General features: G+C 41.5%; 2 protein-coding genes across 3 annotated transcripts; both read left to right on the top strand.

Annotated features, from left to right (window-relative positions):
- The first annotated feature begins 2225 nt into the window (after positions 1–2225).
- LOC105417413 (protein eva-1 homolog C) lies at positions 2226–5834 on the top strand. The gene is made up of 9 exons (XM_029847106.1): positions 2226–2265; positions 2557–2738; positions 3623–3828; positions 3904–4027; positions 4118–4270; positions 4415–4558; positions 4639–4710; positions 4787–4867; positions 5190–5834. The coding sequence occupies exons 2-9, from the start codon at positions 2585–2587 to the stop codon at positions 5561–5563; spliced, it is 1308 nt and encodes a 435-aa protein (XP_029702966.1). The 5' UTR covers positions 2226–2265; positions 2557–2584; the 3' UTR covers positions 5564–5834.
- Positions 5835–6016: 182 nt separating this feature from the next.
- Positions 6017–18442, top strand: ocrl (OCRL inositol polyphosphate-5-phosphatase). Of its 2 annotated transcripts, XM_011610859.2 has the most exons (24): positions 6017–6425; positions 6991–7070; positions 8853–8944; positions 9315–9353; positions 9677–9790; positions 10305–10499; positions 10586–10829; positions 10905–11078; positions 11164–11265; positions 11345–11459; positions 11599–11715; positions 11838–12019; positions 12296–12407; positions 12778–12887; positions 13170–13305; positions 13414–13524; positions 13625–13790; positions 13900–14135; positions 14677–14700; positions 15482–15601; positions 15677–15761; positions 15852–15979; positions 16098–16209; positions 16691–18442. In XM_011610859.2, the coding sequence occupies exons 1-24, from the start codon at positions 6384–6386 to the stop codon at positions 16813–16815; spliced, it is 2961 nt and encodes a 986-aa protein (XP_011609161.1). In that variant the 5' UTR covers positions 6017–6383; the 3' UTR covers positions 16816–18442. The 2 variants fall into 2 exon arrangements, with proteins under 2 accessions (XP_011609161.1, XP_011609162.1); XM_011610860.2 differs by lacking the exon at positions 14677–14700 and having other exon boundaries at positions 6018–6425.
- The last annotated feature ends 596 nt before the right edge of the window (positions 18443–19038 follow it).

Raw genomic sequence — 19038 nt, 5'->3', positions numbered from 1 at the left:
CTTAAAATAGGATCCTGCTGCAAGACACAGAAACTGGTGACAACATTTGACTCACAAATCCAGAAAAACGTTGCCCCACGCTCGTTAACTAGTAGTTTTCACTGAAAGGTTATAGGTCAAGACACCTCCCTTTTATAGGCCAGACAGCTGAAGCCTAGCCTCACTTCAGTTGTCTAAATAATGTAAAATAGACTTTAAAAGAAACACCCTGAAACAATAGGCTAAAGGTATAATGGAATAGATTTGTCAGAGGTCTTATTTCTCCACGTATCTAATATTTACTGCTGTAAACAGGGGCATTTCAGTAGACATGGCTGTGAAATTTGTCACACACACACACACAGACACACACACAGACACACACACACACACACACACACACACACACACAGAAACATTATTTTATAGTGTGCGCCCCTGGATTTTCGGACTATGTTAATGGTTCTTCATTGACTTAACTAGTGTTTATGTGTTCTTATTTTGTAGGTCATCTTTTGAATGTCGAAAGGAGTTTATTTACATTATTGGCAACAAGAAATGCATCTTTTCTAATTAGCATTATAATATGACCTGTTTAACATGATGTCAGTGTCTACTTGTGCTTGTGTCTTTGTGGTTATTGAATAGATTTGGTGCTATTTCCACTGATAATAAGTTGGTTCTTCGTGATTATTGAAAAGTTGAGAATAAAAACGCTGACTATTACAAAATTTCAGATTCCATTCCTCATTACGCTCTGGTGTTTATTGTAATATGGTTTCATTACAGAAAAAAGGGAAGAGCTTTTTTCTTCATAAAATCCCCATGTAGTGGGGTAGACTTCCTCTAAAACAGTATTATGCAATGCATCGCAAGAAAAGACAGAATACTTTAAACTGTGTGCGTTTGTCATGGCCATTTTCCATCTTAAACAAGCTTATCATGTCAAAATTCCAAACAAATCCTTGCTTTTTGATGAATAATACACGGCCAGTGCCAGGAATCTAAGAGAGGTGGGGAAAATGAAGGAAATGAGACATCCTTGTCTTTCCTTTTGAACGTCGGTCTCTCCTTCCACACACTGGTGTGACCCCCCCTCAGTAGATTTAAGGAACTACCTTCACTTTATTGACACATGGAAGTAAAGGTAATTATCCTGTAAGGTGGGAGGGTTGATTAAAACATGGACATCTCCTTATTAGGCTTCATTACTGCTGCTGCTATGAAGGGAGTGTTTATTGGATCTGCTAGGCTAAACAGGCATCCCTGACCAAGGCCAATCACTCCGCATGTATCTAAGCTACTGGTTGGTTGTTATGGCAACAGGTGTCGAGGATTGTGGAAAAAACTGAATACATAGAAAATCAAAATGAGAATGGCCGAGTGATTCTGCTGTGGAGAGACGAGATTTCCTGAGTATTTCCAGTGACCTTCTATTTCCACTTGCACTGACAAAAGATAGGAAAGCCTTATCTCACACACACACAGACACACGCACACACACACACACACACACACACACACACACACACACACACACACACACACACACATCTCCTGTGGACATGCAACAACTGGAAGTGGCCTTCTGGGGGAAAAAGGAACCTTCTTATCTTCCTAAGCAGGACAATCGATGTTCCAAAACTAGACAATAACACACACACACGCACACACACACACACACACACACACGCACAAACACACAAACACGCACACACACAAAGTTTATTCTATAAAGATGGCCTGTAGGTAAATCTTTTAAATCTTTTAATTAATGATTAATTGACAATAAAATAAACACAATTCAATACATGTACTATATAGATAATAAGTAAGAACAGCCAAATTGCTCCACATGCATTTTTGTACCTAATATACATATTTAAAAAGCAGTAGGAAGAAGTAAATACTTGTATGGTCCTACCCTTTGACAAATGACGAATGACTCGTCAATGGTAAAACAGTTTGTGCGGATGTGACACCCTCTGTCCTTGTATCCTCGAACCGAGTCAGCAAAACCTTAAAAAAAAAAAAAACTTTTAGGGAAAAAAAGAAAGCTGAAGGAGAGCCACAGATGAGGGATCTACGGTATCTTATTGGGACAGACAGACAGACAGACAGACAGCAGTAGATGCACACATAGGGAGAAGTTCATGAACTTCAGGGTCACCATCCCTCTCAATTTGATGGTGATAAGGCACATGACATCTACAAGGACAACAGAAACTGTAAAAGCAGAAGCAACATCATCAACAGCAGTCATGGAATTCCAAAACCAGATGACTGGTAAATGATGAAGGTTAAAACTCTTGCTCCCTGTATTTAGTGAAAATAAACTCTTTAAGATTCTTGTGTTTGAAGTGATGTTAGGACATTGTTCAAGCTCTGTCGTGAGAGTGTGTTGATGAGTTCTGTCAGAGAGAAGGGGTTGGCCGGATGGACCTGGACCCATATTGGCTGTCAGAAAGTTTTCTTCTAATCTATTAACAAATAGTTTTTTAAGATTACTTAAAGTAAGACATTTGAAAGAAACAGATTCTGCTTAAATGAAAAGGGCAATAACTGCATGTGTTGAAGGGAGGGAGGGCTGTTGATCGTCGGAACAATGGCCTCATTGACCTCTAGGCACCGTCCTGCAGTCAGTACAGCAGAACCAAAGGATCTGCGCAATGACAGTACCATGGATTACTTCTGGGCTCTCCTCCGTCTCCTTCTGGTTCTGGTGATCCGTGCTGCGCACTCTGCTCCCGATTTCTCCTGTAAGTATTTTTTGTGTTGCACCACTTCTTTTTCTTTTTTTTTTTTTTTTTTTTTTCATCTTTCAGTCCAAACAGCTGGAACAAGTCCTCATAAAAGTCCAGAACCAGGGTCATACAGCTAAAAGTTCTAAGCATAAATCCCAGTTTGGGTTTGACCGTTGTTGATAGAATCTAACATAATTTTGAACCGTAGATAATTTTTTACATTTAAAGTTTTAGCCTGACCCCAGAAAATATTTTGTGTAACTGCAGGCGAAGGGCCCCTAATAATAGCTCATTGTGAGCTGGTGCCTGGTACAGCCTCTCTTGGTGCCTCAGAATGCCTCACTGGTGCGTTTCACTGCACGCACGCCCAAAACATACTGGACCATGAACAGGAAGCACACATGGGAGGGTAAACTTCACTACTATTTTGTCATCTTGTATGTGCTCATAGCCCAAATATTGTCTTGGCTAGCTACACCCAGTGAGAATGACTCCACCCAAATGACAAAAGGAGAGAAATCCAAGAGCATTACTTGTTTTCCAAAATGATCCTGGTGATAATTTCCTTTAGCATCTATTGAATGTTTGCAGTGTTTTCACATTTACTGGAAGGATCCACTGATGCACCTGTATAAAGAAGAGCTCACAGAGGTTTTGGCTAATTGTAGGCATCTGAGGGGACGTCCCCCCTATGGGTTAAGTCATAATGAACCGACAGTGTGTTGTCTATATGACTCTTCGAAAAACAACATGAATTAACAACCTTTACCTCCATCTTCTCTGTGGGAACCCAATCCATTTTAATAGTTTTTAAGCTTTTAATGTTATCTTGATGCCATTCAATACAATTTTATTTCACTTGGGTTGATGATGGTTGCCGGTGGACGTTTTTCTTTTAGTGTATCTTCACAATATCCTGAAAAACCACACAGCTCATGCTTGTGATGGGGACACGCTCGCCATCAAGTGCCCCACCAGGACAACCGTGACCGTCCTATCTGCTTTCTATGGACGACGCGTTCCTAACCAGTACCTGTGTCCCTCTGGAAACTCAAATGCAACAGCAGAGGAGGACGCTGAATGCACTTCTCCTGCCGCGATCGAGGTATAAGAAATGAATTGTAAAATAGTGCACTGGGCTTTAGACCACTCTGCTGACCATGTTCCTTCATGCCTGTAGAAGGTGCTGGCCGAATGTCAGTATCACCAGTCGTGTCTCATCCCTGTCTTCAGCCCAGTGTTTGGACTGGATCCTTGTCCACTAACCACCAAATATCTTCTTGTCTCCTACAAGTGCAGACCAGGTAGTTGGTTAGAACCTTCCACTGACTCTAAAGAGAACTTATCAGAAGTTTTTTTCAGTTTCATTGCTGTTTTTTTTTTTTAACCCCCAGAGCATCACCGCACACGCCTGGTTTGTGAGAACGAACGTCTGAGGCTCGTGTGTAAAAACGAGACCGTCCTCACGATCTACTCTGCTGCTTTTGGACATCTGCTGCATGGAAGTCCAGCGTGTCCTCAGGAGCCTGGGTCACACGTGGACATGGGTCTGAGATAGAATCAGAAGTGTTTTGTCACTCCAAAATAAAACTCAAAGATAAACACGAACTGTTTTACATCTATATGTATATATAAGTGTCCATAGTTTGACAAATAATAACTACAAATAATAAAATTAAATATTGTTCCAGAGTGCTTGTCCCCTTCGGCTTTGAGGAAAGTGTTCCGCAGATGCCATGGCAGGACAAACTGTTCAGTCTTGGCTGACACCCTGACTTTTGGAGACCCCTGCTTCCCAGGCACCAGGAAACACCTGCGGGTGTCCTTCACATGTGGTGCGTGATGAACCAGATGCCTGACGCTGATATGGTTTGCATGTGTGAAAGCAGAAAACAAACATTCTTTTTGTGTTTAGTGCCCCGTTATCTTTTGGAAGATGTGGGCCGAGGGTCAGTGGATCCCTTCCTGATCTCAGACTACACGCACGGTGAGATTAATCCTGGAAATTCTAGTTTTTGGCTGCTTTTGACTGGCGTGTGAGCTCAGTCCCCTCTCACCTGCAGGTGGATGGTATACTGGCCCCACCTACAGGCCACAAAATGTGCTCTTTACCAACTGTGTGGAGATGATTGAAAAAATATTGGGTATGTGATGCTAAGAGAACCCTGGTTAGGGTTACGTAATCATTTTTTCATGGCTAAAGGATCTTTTTTGAGTGTAACAATAATTACCTTTCAACTACGAATGTATTTTTGTTCCAGACAACTTGCATATTCAGTAATCGGTCAGGTGATATTTATTTAAAATGATTTTTTTTATAGCAGGTAAGTTTCATTTAAATAAAAATGATGACACTTTTCAGCATTATACAACACACAAACCCTTAATGTGCTTAATTTTATATGTTGAGATGAATAATTGCAATTTTTCTTAAGCACTTTTATGATGTACTTTCAACTTTTCCAGGTCTTCCAGAAAGAGTGGCTCTCTACTTTGTCTCTGGTATCTGTGCTGGTTTGGTTTTCCTGCTCTGCTTGTTTGGTCTACGCTCCACTCTAGTGAAGGATGTCAAAGAGCTGGTTTCTGAGCTGAAAACAGATCGGAGACTGCAAAAAGAATTTATGGACGATCTATTTGAGGATGACATCTCAGACTCGTCCTCCTTCCGCTGCCTCACACGATCTCACTGCACAACAGACGGCTTCGCTCCATCAACATTGACTGTAGAACTGGTTCAGCGTGGGATGGAACAGATCAGAACTGTGTCCAAAGGAGACATTTGGCCCCATCATGACTCCATCCCTCATGCCATTCATAAAATTAAAGCATATGACAACTGAAGAAAATATGCTGACAACTAAAACAGCTTTTCATTTCAGATGGGGAAAGTAACTTAAAAACACCTTTTACTTCAACCCCCCCCCCCCCCAAAACAAGGTTGAAATTAATCATCAATATTCTAACTATAATTCCTGAATATTTGGGTTGCACAGTTTGATGTGTATGCAGAGTTGACTATAAGACTGTTTACATCACCTTCTTCAAAATAAATGTATTTCAGCCTGTAAGCATGACAGCAAACTAATAAAAATATATAAAAGAGTTACATAACATCGAATGCAAAGTCGGATTGATGTAATACTCCGCGTCAACAGGCGGCGCTATAACTCCCATACTTCACGTGACCCTTTCCCTTAAATAGAATGAAGATGAAGCCGAATTAAGGAACTTGGAACGGGGGGGGGGGGATGGAATCTTACATCTGCACTGGTGCGTAAAGATCTAATTTTGAATCCCCTACAAGCCGTGTAATGTGACAAATCTGCTGCCGCACTGGAGCGACGCAGGATATTAGGAGTTGTCGATCCGAGCATTTTAAACGCCGCATGTGCACGCCGTGGCGCTGACTTTGCAACCCCCGTCCAGCAGCAGCAGTCGTAGCAATAGCACCAGCAGCGGCAGCAACATCTGGCTCTGTGGCGAAGAAGCTAATCAGCCCTTAGCTTTAGCCACACGGCGCTGGACAGCTGTCATCCCGGAAGGCCGCCTAACCGCTTCGCCGAACCGGGTGGGGGTTTAACTTTCTCCACCGTGTCCGGACTGAACCAAATGAAAAGCGTTTGCCAATGCTAAATCGTCCTTTATTCATTGGCGGTAAGAATGGAGGCAACTTTAGGGATAGGTGGCGAGGAATGCCTTGCAATATCCTTTTTGAATTAAGTTGGAACTGTGGGCTTTTCTTCCCCTGCTCCCAGTTTCTTTTAGCTTGTTGCTAACGTTAGCTTTACTGGAATATGTTATTGTAAAATGTCTTTTCACGTGAGTAAATCAGCCAGTTTTACAGAATTACTTGCAAGATGGAGCAGGCATTAACAATATAGTTTGATGTTCAGCTGGTGAATTATGTTTTCCGGGTCTTTCGGGCTTCTCTGACCGCAGTCTAACCCCATACCAAACCCGTTTCTCGTAGAGTTCACTCGCTATTCTGTCTCGTCAAATTAACGTTTCCCAAAATTTATTTGCAAACGCTTTCCTTCCTGGCAACTATTTGACTGATTTCCCTTCCCTTTGGTGGCTTGTTAACTTGTCATTAGTCGCAATAACTGCTTCGTGGCTTGGCTTGGCGTGGCGTGGCTTGGCTTCTTTTATTCGATTTTCTAAAAATCTAACCCCGGGTGATTGAGATGAATCCTTGTTCAACAGTCATTGTGATGACCGTGCGTGTTTCTCCTTCGTGGCCACATAATTCCTTGATTGTGATGCTCACACTGTTAGAGGACAGGAGCTGAGGGCTGGCCAGAAGGAGCCCAGACTGCTGTCACTAATAGAGCGCAGTGGAGAGTTTATGTAAGTATCAGGAGTGAAGATTTTGCCTTTTTCTGTCAAGTAGGTGGCACATGTCATGAGCTCTCACTGGCATCATATGACACGTAAGCGTGGCGTTTACCAGGGCTGTTGACAGTTTGAGTAATGACACGCACGCTTGGTTGTCTTGGACCAAATAAATAGATCAGTAAATTATGCATTGGGGATTAAAAAGCCTCTAGAGGGAATTGCTTTAGGGATCAGTGTGGATATGTGCAAGGGATAGAAATGTATTTGATTCATTGAGAGGATTTTATCACATTTTATTCACATTTTTTAATCTGCTGAGTGACATGCAATGCAGGGGTAGTTGGCTGTGGGTGTTGAGGTGTTTGTAGCAGGTTTTGACATGTGTCTGTGCAATTGCTAGATAGTTTACATATACACAGGGCACCCAGGTCTGTTAGCATGATCTGGAATTCCTCCACTGAACTGTGGAAAGTAATCAGGCTCACATGGCCGCACAAGTCTCAGCTGACTGCCTTCAAACTGCCTAGTTCACTCCAGAGAGGAAATCCATGGAGTTAGGCTGCTGCTGGGGGATTTCTTATAGTATAATAAACAGATTTTGTGTACTTGTCATATTTTGCTTCATTTTGTGAGGCCATTCTGCAACCACCGTTATATAGACGATAAATTTAGAGTAAAAGAATCAATCAGATGGTGGATCGGACGTACGGTGTCTGACTTTATTTATTAATCGATTAAAGGATGAAAAATCTATTTAAAAAAATAACATTGATTCTAGGCTGTGGTTTGTAAATTTTGCCTTTCAAGATTGACTGGTCATCATGGTTCATTAGTATTATTGTCTATGTCAAAGGGACGGTCCCTGATTTAGGGGAACTACAAGGCCTGCTGACACATCAGCCTGCAGGCCTGAATCATTTTCCATTTTTTTTAGGAATTGGACTGATTGTGAAGTGCAGAGGAAACGGGGGCAATTTCCTTTGTGCTGCTTTGACCCCGGTTTGCTAGTAAACCTTTGTCACGGCTTCAGTAATGACCATAAATGATGTCAAACTGATGAAAATTAAGTATTGAGAAACCTACAGCAGTGTTTTTTTTTAACGTTTGATGCATGTAGCTACTGGTGCAGAGCGTGTGTCGTCTTTGTGTATTAGCCCTCACTAAAACAAAATCAAATTTTCAACTAGACATTTGCATGTGAGCATACACACCAGTGATGTGGCTTAAGTGTTATTAACACGTGGTACGTTTTTAATGTATAGGCAATACACACACGCCAAATACACCTTGAAGTGTTTCACATTATACTGTAGATTAAAAGCCCTGTATGGGCAGAGGGATGTGGCCTGGCCACGCCAGCATGCGTTGAAGTTTGGAGGGACAACGTGTTGGCAACAACACGTGATTACATGCAAGAAATGCACAAGTATTACGCAATCCACGCACGATGTGTTTCAAATTCCGGAGGGAACAAGTAAACTATAGTAACCTGTGAGACATAGCGATGGCTGTAACAAAATCACTCGGCATGTCCTCAAGTTTTCATGCACCGATGACAAATAGGTTGTTGAACAAACTTAAGAGACACAAAAAGCACGTTTCGTAAAACTCTTTAATTATACTTTCACATATCTTGTTTTGCTGAGCATGCAGCCTTTGTTCACATTTTACTGCATGACACTTCTGATACTACACTTATACTACACCTACTACACCTCTTTTATAGCATATTGATATGGAAATATGAGATAAATCTTCCGTTGTCCAATCCAAATCTGTGCTTTACTCATGCAGACTAGGTGTTCTGGCCACTCCTGAAGCGGTTGTGTCTCGTCCAGTGGCTCAGTTGTCCATTCCGATCAATGGTAAATTTGAACTTGTACGAGGTACGTAACCTTTATTTCCATCTAACAAAGCTCAGACATCTGAATGTGATCACATTTTTTCAGTTGAAATTACCCTTAAACCTTTTCTCGTTCATTTGTGTCCCTCTGAGATGTTTGCAATTCCCGTCGAATAGGCGCAACATATTGGTCAATTCTCACCTCGCAGTCCATCCAATAGGCAGGGCAGGTTCTTGTTTGCTCGGGAACCTGACACACTGTTGTTGAACCGAAGATTTATCCCCACTGCCAGGCAAGGGTTGTGGGGATAAATCTACATGTCTATCATACATTAATAAATTATTTCACGGAGACATTCTCATCACTCGCTACCATAACCTCAGTTGCTAATATCAAAACTTTTTTTTTTCAGAAGCTGAAGAGGCTCTTCTCATAAACTTCTCGGAAGACTGTAAGTACTTGCTGCCTTTATTTAGGCTCTCTGGTTTGTTTCATTTCCCTAAAACAACCAGACAAGACACACAATCATGTAATGCTTTACCACACCATCCAGCTGTACTGCATTTGAAAGCATGCCTTAAGCCAAAAAATCTATGTCCTTTATTTAGCAGCTGATGTGGGTCATGAGTTACTAAGGCTCTCAGAAAGAATGCTCAATTGTGCCACTGTTCTATTGCACTGCTGTGTTTTGCATTCAGTCTGCATTTTCACTGTGTTTACAAGTTCAGAGTTGTCCAACTTATAAATCTGCATGGTTCCTTTTCTGAATTCAAGCCCCTGTTCGGCTACGAGTTAAAGGAGAAAAAGCCCCTGAGCTACTGTTGGAACTCCAAGATGATGATCGGACTCAGACTTTCCTTACCCAGGTGAAGAGTGTTCAGCAACAAGGTGAGTGAAACCAGCATGTAATGGTAGATTTACTGCAAAGCGGGTGCTCATTTATTAATGGGAATGACAGGGCGATGGCATCTGTGTGTGTGTGTGTGTGAGATGAATGTGTGTGAGGCTTATTGTTGGCTTTAAGTGTATATACACAGGAAAGGTAGTAGGAATTGGTGCCAAAACATCTATACTACTATATTTGCAATGTATTTGTCTTTACATTCTGGTCTAGGTTAAGCACATACTTTAGATGACAGAGAGGACATTAAGTACTTGTAACTGTTAATATTTTATTTGAGGCAAAGTAGATTGATGTAGATTGACGCTGCGGTTGAGTGTGGCACTAACTTGCTTCAGTGCAGCTCTTGCTTCAGTTTTAGCATGCTTTTCTAAGGTGATATTTCCTTTTTATGGTGACATTTTTCTTCTATATGGTGACTTCTGTTTTTGTATTGCTGCTTACACAGAGAGCGGTCAGAACTCGCGTGTCTTTCTGACGCTGACATTTTGATTTCCTCAGTTCAAACCAAACTTGTGAAACCAAAAGCAATGGAGCCATTTACACCAGTAGCCCTGAGAGGTCCAGTCCCCATACCTCCTCAAAGAGCAAATAAAGCTGCTAACGCGGTGAGCTCTGGAATCAACCAAACTAAACTTACAAGTGCAGTGCCTCCAAATGTCATCAACAGCTTGTCAGGAACTCAGACTAAGCCAGGTAATGTAATGTCTTTGGGTAGTTGCTGATTTTTCTACATTGATAATTTAATTCTGTTAATTTGATTCTTCTGATTGGTACCTAAGATCCAATGCAGATGCTGGCCTCCGACTTTGGCTTTGAGGACAGTTTTAGTAACTCCCTGAAAGTGGAAGAGAAGAAGAATCACCAGAATCGCATCGTACCCCCCAGGCAGCAACCTCCCATCCCTCCTCTACCTCCACGGAAAGCCCCCTATGTTCCATCAAACCCCCCACCTCCTCCGCCTGTGGCTAAAGAGAGAGCTGTCCCAATCCAGGCCAATGCCTTCACACCTAATGCCAAACCAGAGTGAGTTCACAGTCACTGTCACACTCTAACTTATCCAAGATATTCCCGCTTTAAATAATAAATATCCCCTTCCAGGAGTTTCACACCAGGGTTCGACAGCACAGACAGGCCACTGTCTTGGTGCGACAGTCCCACTTCAAACACCATGAGGCAGGCTATGTTCTCCAGCCAGGCAGGACAAAGAGAATATCTCATTAAACACCGTCTGGGTAAGAAGGAGAGCGAATATGTGGACATTAAAACCTTCAGGTGAGGGAAGCCTCTTTATACTTTTCTATCATAGGTTTCATGTGCTTACTTTGCATATTAACCTAGTAATATTTTCTTTATTTAGGCTTTTTACAGGAACATGGAACGTAAACGGTCAGTCTCCAGACAGCACCCTCGAGCCATGGCTCTGCTGTGACACAGACCCTCCAGATATTTATGCTCTTGGGTCAGTGAGAGTTTATCGAAGACTTTATTCTGCTCCGCTCTTCAAACGCCAGCATTGTTGACTTGTTTCACAACTCTAGTTTTCAGGAATTGGACCTGAGCACTGAAGCGTTCTTCTACATGGACTCTTCCAAGGAGCAGCTATGGGTTGAAGCCGTGGAGAGGAGTTTGCACCCAAAAGCCAAATACAAGAGGGTGAGAAGAGCCAGAGATCTTTACATTCCTGATTATCACAACAGGAGAATGTTTAAACTGAAGAATTGTTGTTCAAGTCTAAGCGCATCCTGCATGTTAGCTCTTCATTAGCCATAGTCTTTTTTTTGTTGTTGTGTAGGTCCGTATTATTCGACTGGTTGGCATGATGCTCGTGGTCTTTGTCAAGAAGTCCCTCAGAAATTACATGAAAGAAGTGGCTGCAGAGCATGTTGGAACAGGAATCATGGGGAAAATGGTTCGTCACACTGAACAGAGCAACTTCTTCCGAAAAACATCATGAAAGGATGCATGAAAATAGACTGTTTTCTGGTGAATGCGACACTTCATTTGATATCCTTTTTTTTTTTTTTTTTTTAGGGAAACAAAGGAGGAGTAGCAGTTAGGTTTGTTTTCCACAACACTAGTTTCTGCATTGTCAATTCCCATCTGGCAGCACATGTTGATGACTTTGAGCGCCGCAACCAGGACTATAAAGACATATGTGCCCGAATGACCTTCCACTTACTGGACCACCCCCCACTCAGTATTGTCAAGCACAAGTGAGTACAATTATTTTTTTTAAAGGGCAGGGCCTCATGTACTCACTCACCTCTTGTGTTTGCATTGTGTGTTGGAGTTAATGATTGTATGTTCATATTTTAGAGAATAGTGTTTAAATGTAACAATTTCCTTTATTATTCTGCAGTATAAACAGGAGCCACTCAACACAATTGATGCATGAAGAACTCTAATATTGTCAGAATATGGAATCATTTTGTTGAGGGAGCTAGGAATCGCTTTAGGTGGAGTAACTCTGTTGTTCTGTTTGGTTTCAGTGTCGTCTTCTGGCTCGGGGATTTAAACTATCGCCTGTTTATGTATGATGCTGCTGAAGTGAAACAGCTTATTGCCAAGCGTGAATTAAAAATGCTTCAGGAGTTTGATCAGGTAAGTAGGGATAATCTGTGGACATAATAAATCATGATATACTGGGAACTGACACCTGTTTATCTTGTTTTACTTATCCTTAGCAGTTTTGAAACATTTACATGAGTGCTTTTAGGTTCTTTTGGGATTAAACTCTTAAACATTCCAGGATGTTTTGACTTTCTAAGTAAGATGCGTCCTTTGTAAATCTTGCAAATGGTTAACAGTACTTTGTCACCAGATTAGCTGAGTAGGTAAAACAAAAATCGTGCCTTAGTGGATTGTTTTCAGTGAAATTAAGATCATCCCTGTTTGTGTTGTAGTAAAGGATAACAAAGTATTTGATTTTGAGCTGATAAAACAAATGGCTTTTACATTTTTCACTGTATAGCTCAACATTCAGAGGCAGACAAAGAGAGCTTTCACAGACTTCACAGAAGGAGAGATCAATTTCCTTCCTACGTATAAATACGACCCCAAAACCGATCGCTGGGATTCAAGGTAAAAATACCATGTTACACTATCTCACCTGTCCAGATGAACATATGTCATGAAGATTCTGTCAAATTTATTAATTATTAAAGTGGAAGGTCATACGGGCATATTGGGATTGATCTATTCGCTTTCTAATGCAAATGAATCCATTAAAGGAAGTTTAAAAAGTGTCTGTAGGCTACCTTAATGTCTACGTTTTTAAGTTTGAGTTGTCCATTACAATCATCAGGCATAGAGAAATGAGTGTGAGCGAGTTTTGGGTGTGATTTAAAATGACGATTCCTGCAGTGGAAAGTGTCGTGTGCCAGCTTGGTGCGACAGAATCCTGTGGAGGGGCAACAGTGTCAAGCAGCTCAAATACCGAAGTCACATGGACCTGCAAACGAGTGACCACAAGCCTGTCAGCGCCCTCTTCGAAATTGGGGTCAGAATCCGCTGTTTTCATTTCATATAAAAAATAGGAAATAGATTTTCTTGTGACATCTACGATTTTTAATGTAGCCAATTAAAACCTTCATGGTTTGTTTAACAGGTGAAAGTAGTGAATGAGGAACGGCAGAAGAAGGTCTTTGAGGAGATTGTTCGAGCGATGGACAGGATGGAGAATGAGTTCCTTCCATCTGTGTCTTTGAGCAGAAGAGAGGTGCTCACATACCCGTGCACTAATCGCCACTAATCATTACACAGTTTCCTTTTGTAATTGGTAAACGATTATTTCTACCCTACCTCTCTCTCTCCTGTAGTTTACCTTTGAGAACGTGAAATTCCGGCGCCTTCAAAAGGATCGTTTCCTTATAACGAACGATGGGCAGGTCCCCTGTCACTTTGCTTTCATCCCCAAATTGAACGACTCTCAGTATTGTAAACCTTGGCTCCGTGCAGAACCCAGTGATGGATTCTTAGAGCCAAGTAAGCCTTTGTTCAACGTCCAGTTGTTACTGGTGTAGTGTGCTTTTGCGCACAATGAAACTGTCCAAAGGCACTTCCAGTCTCCTCATCACAGTTCTCTCCTGAACAGATGAAACCCTGGAGATCTATCTTGAGGTGTATGTCAGTAAGGATGCTGTCACGCTGCTGAACTCCAGCGAAGACTCCATAGAGGAGATCCTGGTGCTCCACCTGGACCGTGGCAAGGACTACTTTATTACGATCTCGGGAAACTACCTGCCCAGCTGCTTTGGCACGTCGCTGGAGACTCTCTGCCGCATGAAGAAACCCATCCGAGAGATCCCCATCACCAAACTCATCGACTTGGTGAGAAAAACACTCTGGTACTCATGAAAAAGGGGAAATCCAGTTAGACGCCATGTACCTAACTCAGTACTGAATTACACCTAAATGCATCATTAAACTTTCTCTTTACTCTTGCAGAACGCCTGAATTTGAACTAAGAATGTCTCAGTGTGTGTATTTATGGGAACAGGGACGTGACAAAAACATTTAAAAGGAGGTTAAAACCCAGTTTAACTTGACTCATTAGGACATATTGGGACATTGTAAAAATAGACTCCTCCAGTCTCGACACTTACTTCGGTCTGTTTACAAGTCACTATTTTTAACTTCTGCATCTGGAACGTAGTGGCGCTCTTATTAAGCACTCCTGTGTTTTAGCTTGACTTTGACTTTTCCTGCTGGCTTGATATTTCTGATCAATGAGTCATGCTGGTTTTCCCATTCTGAATTATGCTTTCCACTTCTATCTGCTTTCTACTTTTGTTTTTCCTCCATCGTCTCTCCTTATATCGATCATTCCTTTCCAACTCTTCACTCTGGTTGTGGCTGACTTCTTGTTCAGGGAGAGGACAGCTACATGGATAAGGTAAAACATTTACAGTGATTCTGATCATCTGTCGTGGAGATCAGGGTGTGATTTTTTTTTTTTTCTTTCTTTTTCCTGACCTTTTATATTGCTTTATTGACCTTAAATTCACGTCAATATACAGTATATATCAGACAAAGAAAGGCATTGTGTATACGCCTTTCCTGCAAGGATTTTGTGAGCGTTAATGATGCAATGCTTGCTAGATTTGCATATGAGAGCTAAGGCTCCGGGTTACTTGTAGAGTTAAAAACACAATGTTCTGACATTGTTGATGCGTTGCTAGGCACTTTCATAACATCTTCAGGTCATTGGGACCGAGGAATGTAGTTTTATGGTTGGTTTGTTGGTTTAATCTCAATCCAACATAAATACATGTTTAATTTGCTTGCAAAAGGAACATAATTATGTGGATTTTTGATTTTTATTTATATAAAAAAGTGCAATATATTTCCTCAAGTTGTCACTGAACATCTGTTAACAATAAAGTACCAATGGGTGCTGGATTAAACTTTAGACTCTATTTATTGTCCAGTCAGGGTATCATATAATTTATCTTTTGGCTTTGAAAGACCACTTCACCTGCTTATCATTATCATTTAATCTGAGAAGGCTAAGGTTCATAAAGCAGACCGTGCCAGTTTAATGTGAAAGATGATTATGCAGGCAATAAAGTCCACTAGTCTGTTAAAGCTGTGCCACACACCCACAACTGAACATGTGATTTATAGCAGACCCCTCCCTTTTAAGTTTCTTACACAGTAATGTATTATTTCCTCAGGAAAGGTCAAAGGTGAATTTTCTGACTGTGGAGGGAACATGTTCTGAGGAAAAACCTCTAAAGATCCCCAAGGAAGTGTGGATTCTTGTCAACCATCTGTACACAAAAGCCTGTGATCAGGTGAGATTTGGCAGCAGCTGTCCCGGTAGGAAGATGATAAACGTGCGGACCTTCACGCTCCCGAATGTCTCACAGGAGGACTTGTTCCAGACACCAGGCCTACAGGAGGAGATGCAGAACATCATTGACTCTCTGGACACCAGCATCCCAGACACCATCTGTATCCTTACTCAGTGAAAGGCGTTAACATATAGTATATAAATATCTAAATGACCCTCCGGTCGGTGTTCCTCCCTAACTGTTTCTGTAGCTGGTTGTAACCACTCTGTAGCCGAGGTCCTGTTGATCTTTTTGGAGGCCCTGCCAGAACCTGTCGTATGTTATGAACTCTACCAACGATGCCTCGACTGTAACCACGACAGCCGCCTCTGCAAGCAGGTACTGGTACTGAGATTAAATACCACACAGTTATCTACTTTAGATAGTTCATCAATGTCCATTTATTTCATACTACTTTGCTGTGATTTAATCAAAATCTTATTTTGCCACTCAACAGTTGGTGTCCCAGTTGCCCTCAGCTCACCGCAATGTGTTTCGCTATCTAATGGCCTTCCTGAAGGAACTTCTGAAGCACTCGCACAACAACAACTTAACAGCCAGTCTCCTGGGTATGAACACACAGGTCGTCATGTTCTAAAATGGCAACAATTAAAGGCAAAAGGGAAACTTTGAGAGGTTGTATTATGTACAGTATGTGGACATTTTTAAGCTTGTAAGCAGGGTTCAGCTGGACTCCGTGTTGACCCCATTAACAGCTTGTCCTCTATCCATCTCACCTGGTGTAGAAACTAGCACAATCATAACATAGTGGTTTAGTTTTTCTTAAATGTCATACCGCTGTAAATTTTTAGCTTTGTAATAATGTCATTAATCCCCAGGGGAAATTAATTTTAGATTACATAAATAGGAGCACGTCGGGTATTGAAACACAATTACAAGTACGGTGAATCGTTAAACAGCCTGGGACTGGCTCATGGGCCCAGTGTTGCGACGAAAAAAGCAAATGTAACCCAGCTCATCCAAAATTGAAGTCTTGTGTTGTCTTGTGTCTGTTGGGTTTGTAAAGCCTTTGTCTTTTTCTTGTTTTAGCAACACTTTTCGCCAGCCTCCTGATCCGACCTCCTCCCAACCTCGCGGGCAGGCAGACGCAGCAGGACCGGCAGAAAGCTATAGACTTCATCCTGGGTTTCCTCATGGCGGGAGACGAAGAGTAACCAAGGCCCTTCTCAAATTTAGAGTTCAGTCCCTGTCCTGCTTACTGTTGCCCCGATGTATCTACGCAAACAAACACTATTCTGGTCACAGAACAACATTACGAAAGACACCCAACATCAGTCACGCCCTAATTTCGTCGTCCCGGATGGAAACACTTTTGGGAGACGTTTGAACTCGCTCCTCTGCACTTTCTGATGACATAAAGATGCCATGGCTCCACACTACCGGTGTTTCTGTCCTCAGAGGGTCCTCATTATTCTGATGCCAAACCCCCCCCACAATAGTGAGTTTGAAATGAATATAGAGGCACTATATATATCTGTGGAGTCTCGTTGAAAGTCTCAGTTACACTAAAGAGAAGAAACCTAGGCTGAAAACCAATGCACAGTTCAAATCGTTACCTAATTTGAAAAAGGTTTAATCATAGGGGACTGTATGGAAATTATTCTGTTTAAACTTCAGATTAATAATGACAATCAATAGTTAAGCAGCATTTTAATAGCGCTGGGTCAGATGTGAGCATCGCATCAGCATTAACCTGTTATTTATATCTTCTTTTTTTTTGTTTAAATAATTTTCTCACAATTTTTCATCTCTGCTTTTAGTTGTAAAATATTTCTAAACAACACTTGTTTTTTACCAAATATGAATGTTTTGCCGTGTTTTAATGTAAGTCAGTCACTTAGCATTAAATCTCGCCGGGTTGGCCATTAAACCAACCTGTAAACACACTAATTCCCTGATCTGCCAGAGTCCAGCAAAGAATGATTGTCTGAAGTTCTTCATGTCTTATATCATGTAAATATTGATTGTTGCGCCGTGTCATGACTATGGGACCGTTGCTTATGGTGGTTAAAGTCTGTTTGGCTGTCGTGATGGTAAAACTGTGACAATTTGTCTTGTTTGTTGTCAAAGTGGTACTTTTATTCTGCGTTTGTTTACATGGGGTTTTCTTCCTTCATGCCACCTGTAATTCTCCTGTGTTAGACTTCATCATGCAAAGAGAGCCAGTGTTTCAAAAGCTGATACTCTTAGAAGGACTTTGGCTGTATCTTTTTATTTTTTTTTTATTAACTTTACAACAGTGCTGCAGTTCTCATGTCAGACAATGGACCTTTCATATGATTAATCCCAAAGTTGTCGCTCTCCCACTGGACAAAGATTCCCGTTTGACATTAAATTCCGTTGTAATGTCAGAAACTGGTTGGGGATCTCATTGATTGCTGTTGACACATATATATTGTGACAAACACCTACAATCACAGCACTGTGATATTCTAGTTGTGTGTTGTTCTCTGCCCAATTTGCCTTCAGTAGACTCTTCTTCAAAATCAAGGTTGGATCTAAAGAGTTCCTTCTGATTTCACTCTTATTTATTCACTCCAAACATTAAGATGTTGAACGGGAATCCCCCGTTATAATATCCTCTGAACTTCACCCTATCGTCTCCCATGGTGCCGGTTGCTTTTTGTGAGCGTCACTGTGCATTTTGTCTTTCGGTTTTCGTCACGGTTATAAAGTTAAGGTAATCTCGAGGTACGCAGAAATATTTGCACCTATTTTCAAATGTTAAGATTTGGGGTGCTTTTAATTTATTTAACTGAAATAAAACTGTGTATAAATCTGGTCTTGCACTTTGTCTCCAACGCCACTTTCACACATGCATTAGAGGCAGCAGTATCAACACTTTTGTACTGTCACACATATTTTCCTGATAGGCTTGATTATCTATCTGAACAAATCCCTCTACGCAGTCGACAGCATGACTTTCCCCTCTGCATTATTGTTCCAGTGCCATTTTTAGGGTAAAATTAATGTGGGCAGTTTGATGGGAAACTATATATTTTTTCCTGTGTCATTGGACCCATCAGGCTTATTGTTTTGAAGAGGAGAAAACCTGTCTTGAAAGTCAGAACGTAGAAGCGGAAGGGTTAAAATCCTCCATCACAATTGAGTCTCACTGCGATGTGGATGCACAGGTGGAAAAACGGTATGCGAGAAGGTAAAGTACTGCTGCAGCTGGCTGTCTGCTTCATGTCCTGTGTGGCATTCCTAACACTTGTTTCCCTAGTAAAATTTCCAGCTGCGCATTTAAACCCATATATTTTACTCCATTACGTTCTCTGTGCCTCCCTGCAGGATCAGGAGGTGGAACACCTGATGGACGAGCACATGGAGGCTGCAGAACAAGAATCTCCTACTGAGCATACATGTGCGATGAT

This window comes from Takifugu rubripes, chromosome 14 (assembly GCF_901000725.2).
Source record: "Takifugu rubripes chromosome 14, fTakRub1.2, whole genome shotgun sequence".
NCBI classification, from domain to species: Eukaryota; Metazoa; Chordata; class Actinopteri; order Tetraodontiformes; family Tetraodontidae; genus Takifugu; species Takifugu rubripes.
Note: the sequence above shows the minus strand (reverse complement) of the source record. Positions and strands in the feature narration are given on the sequence as shown.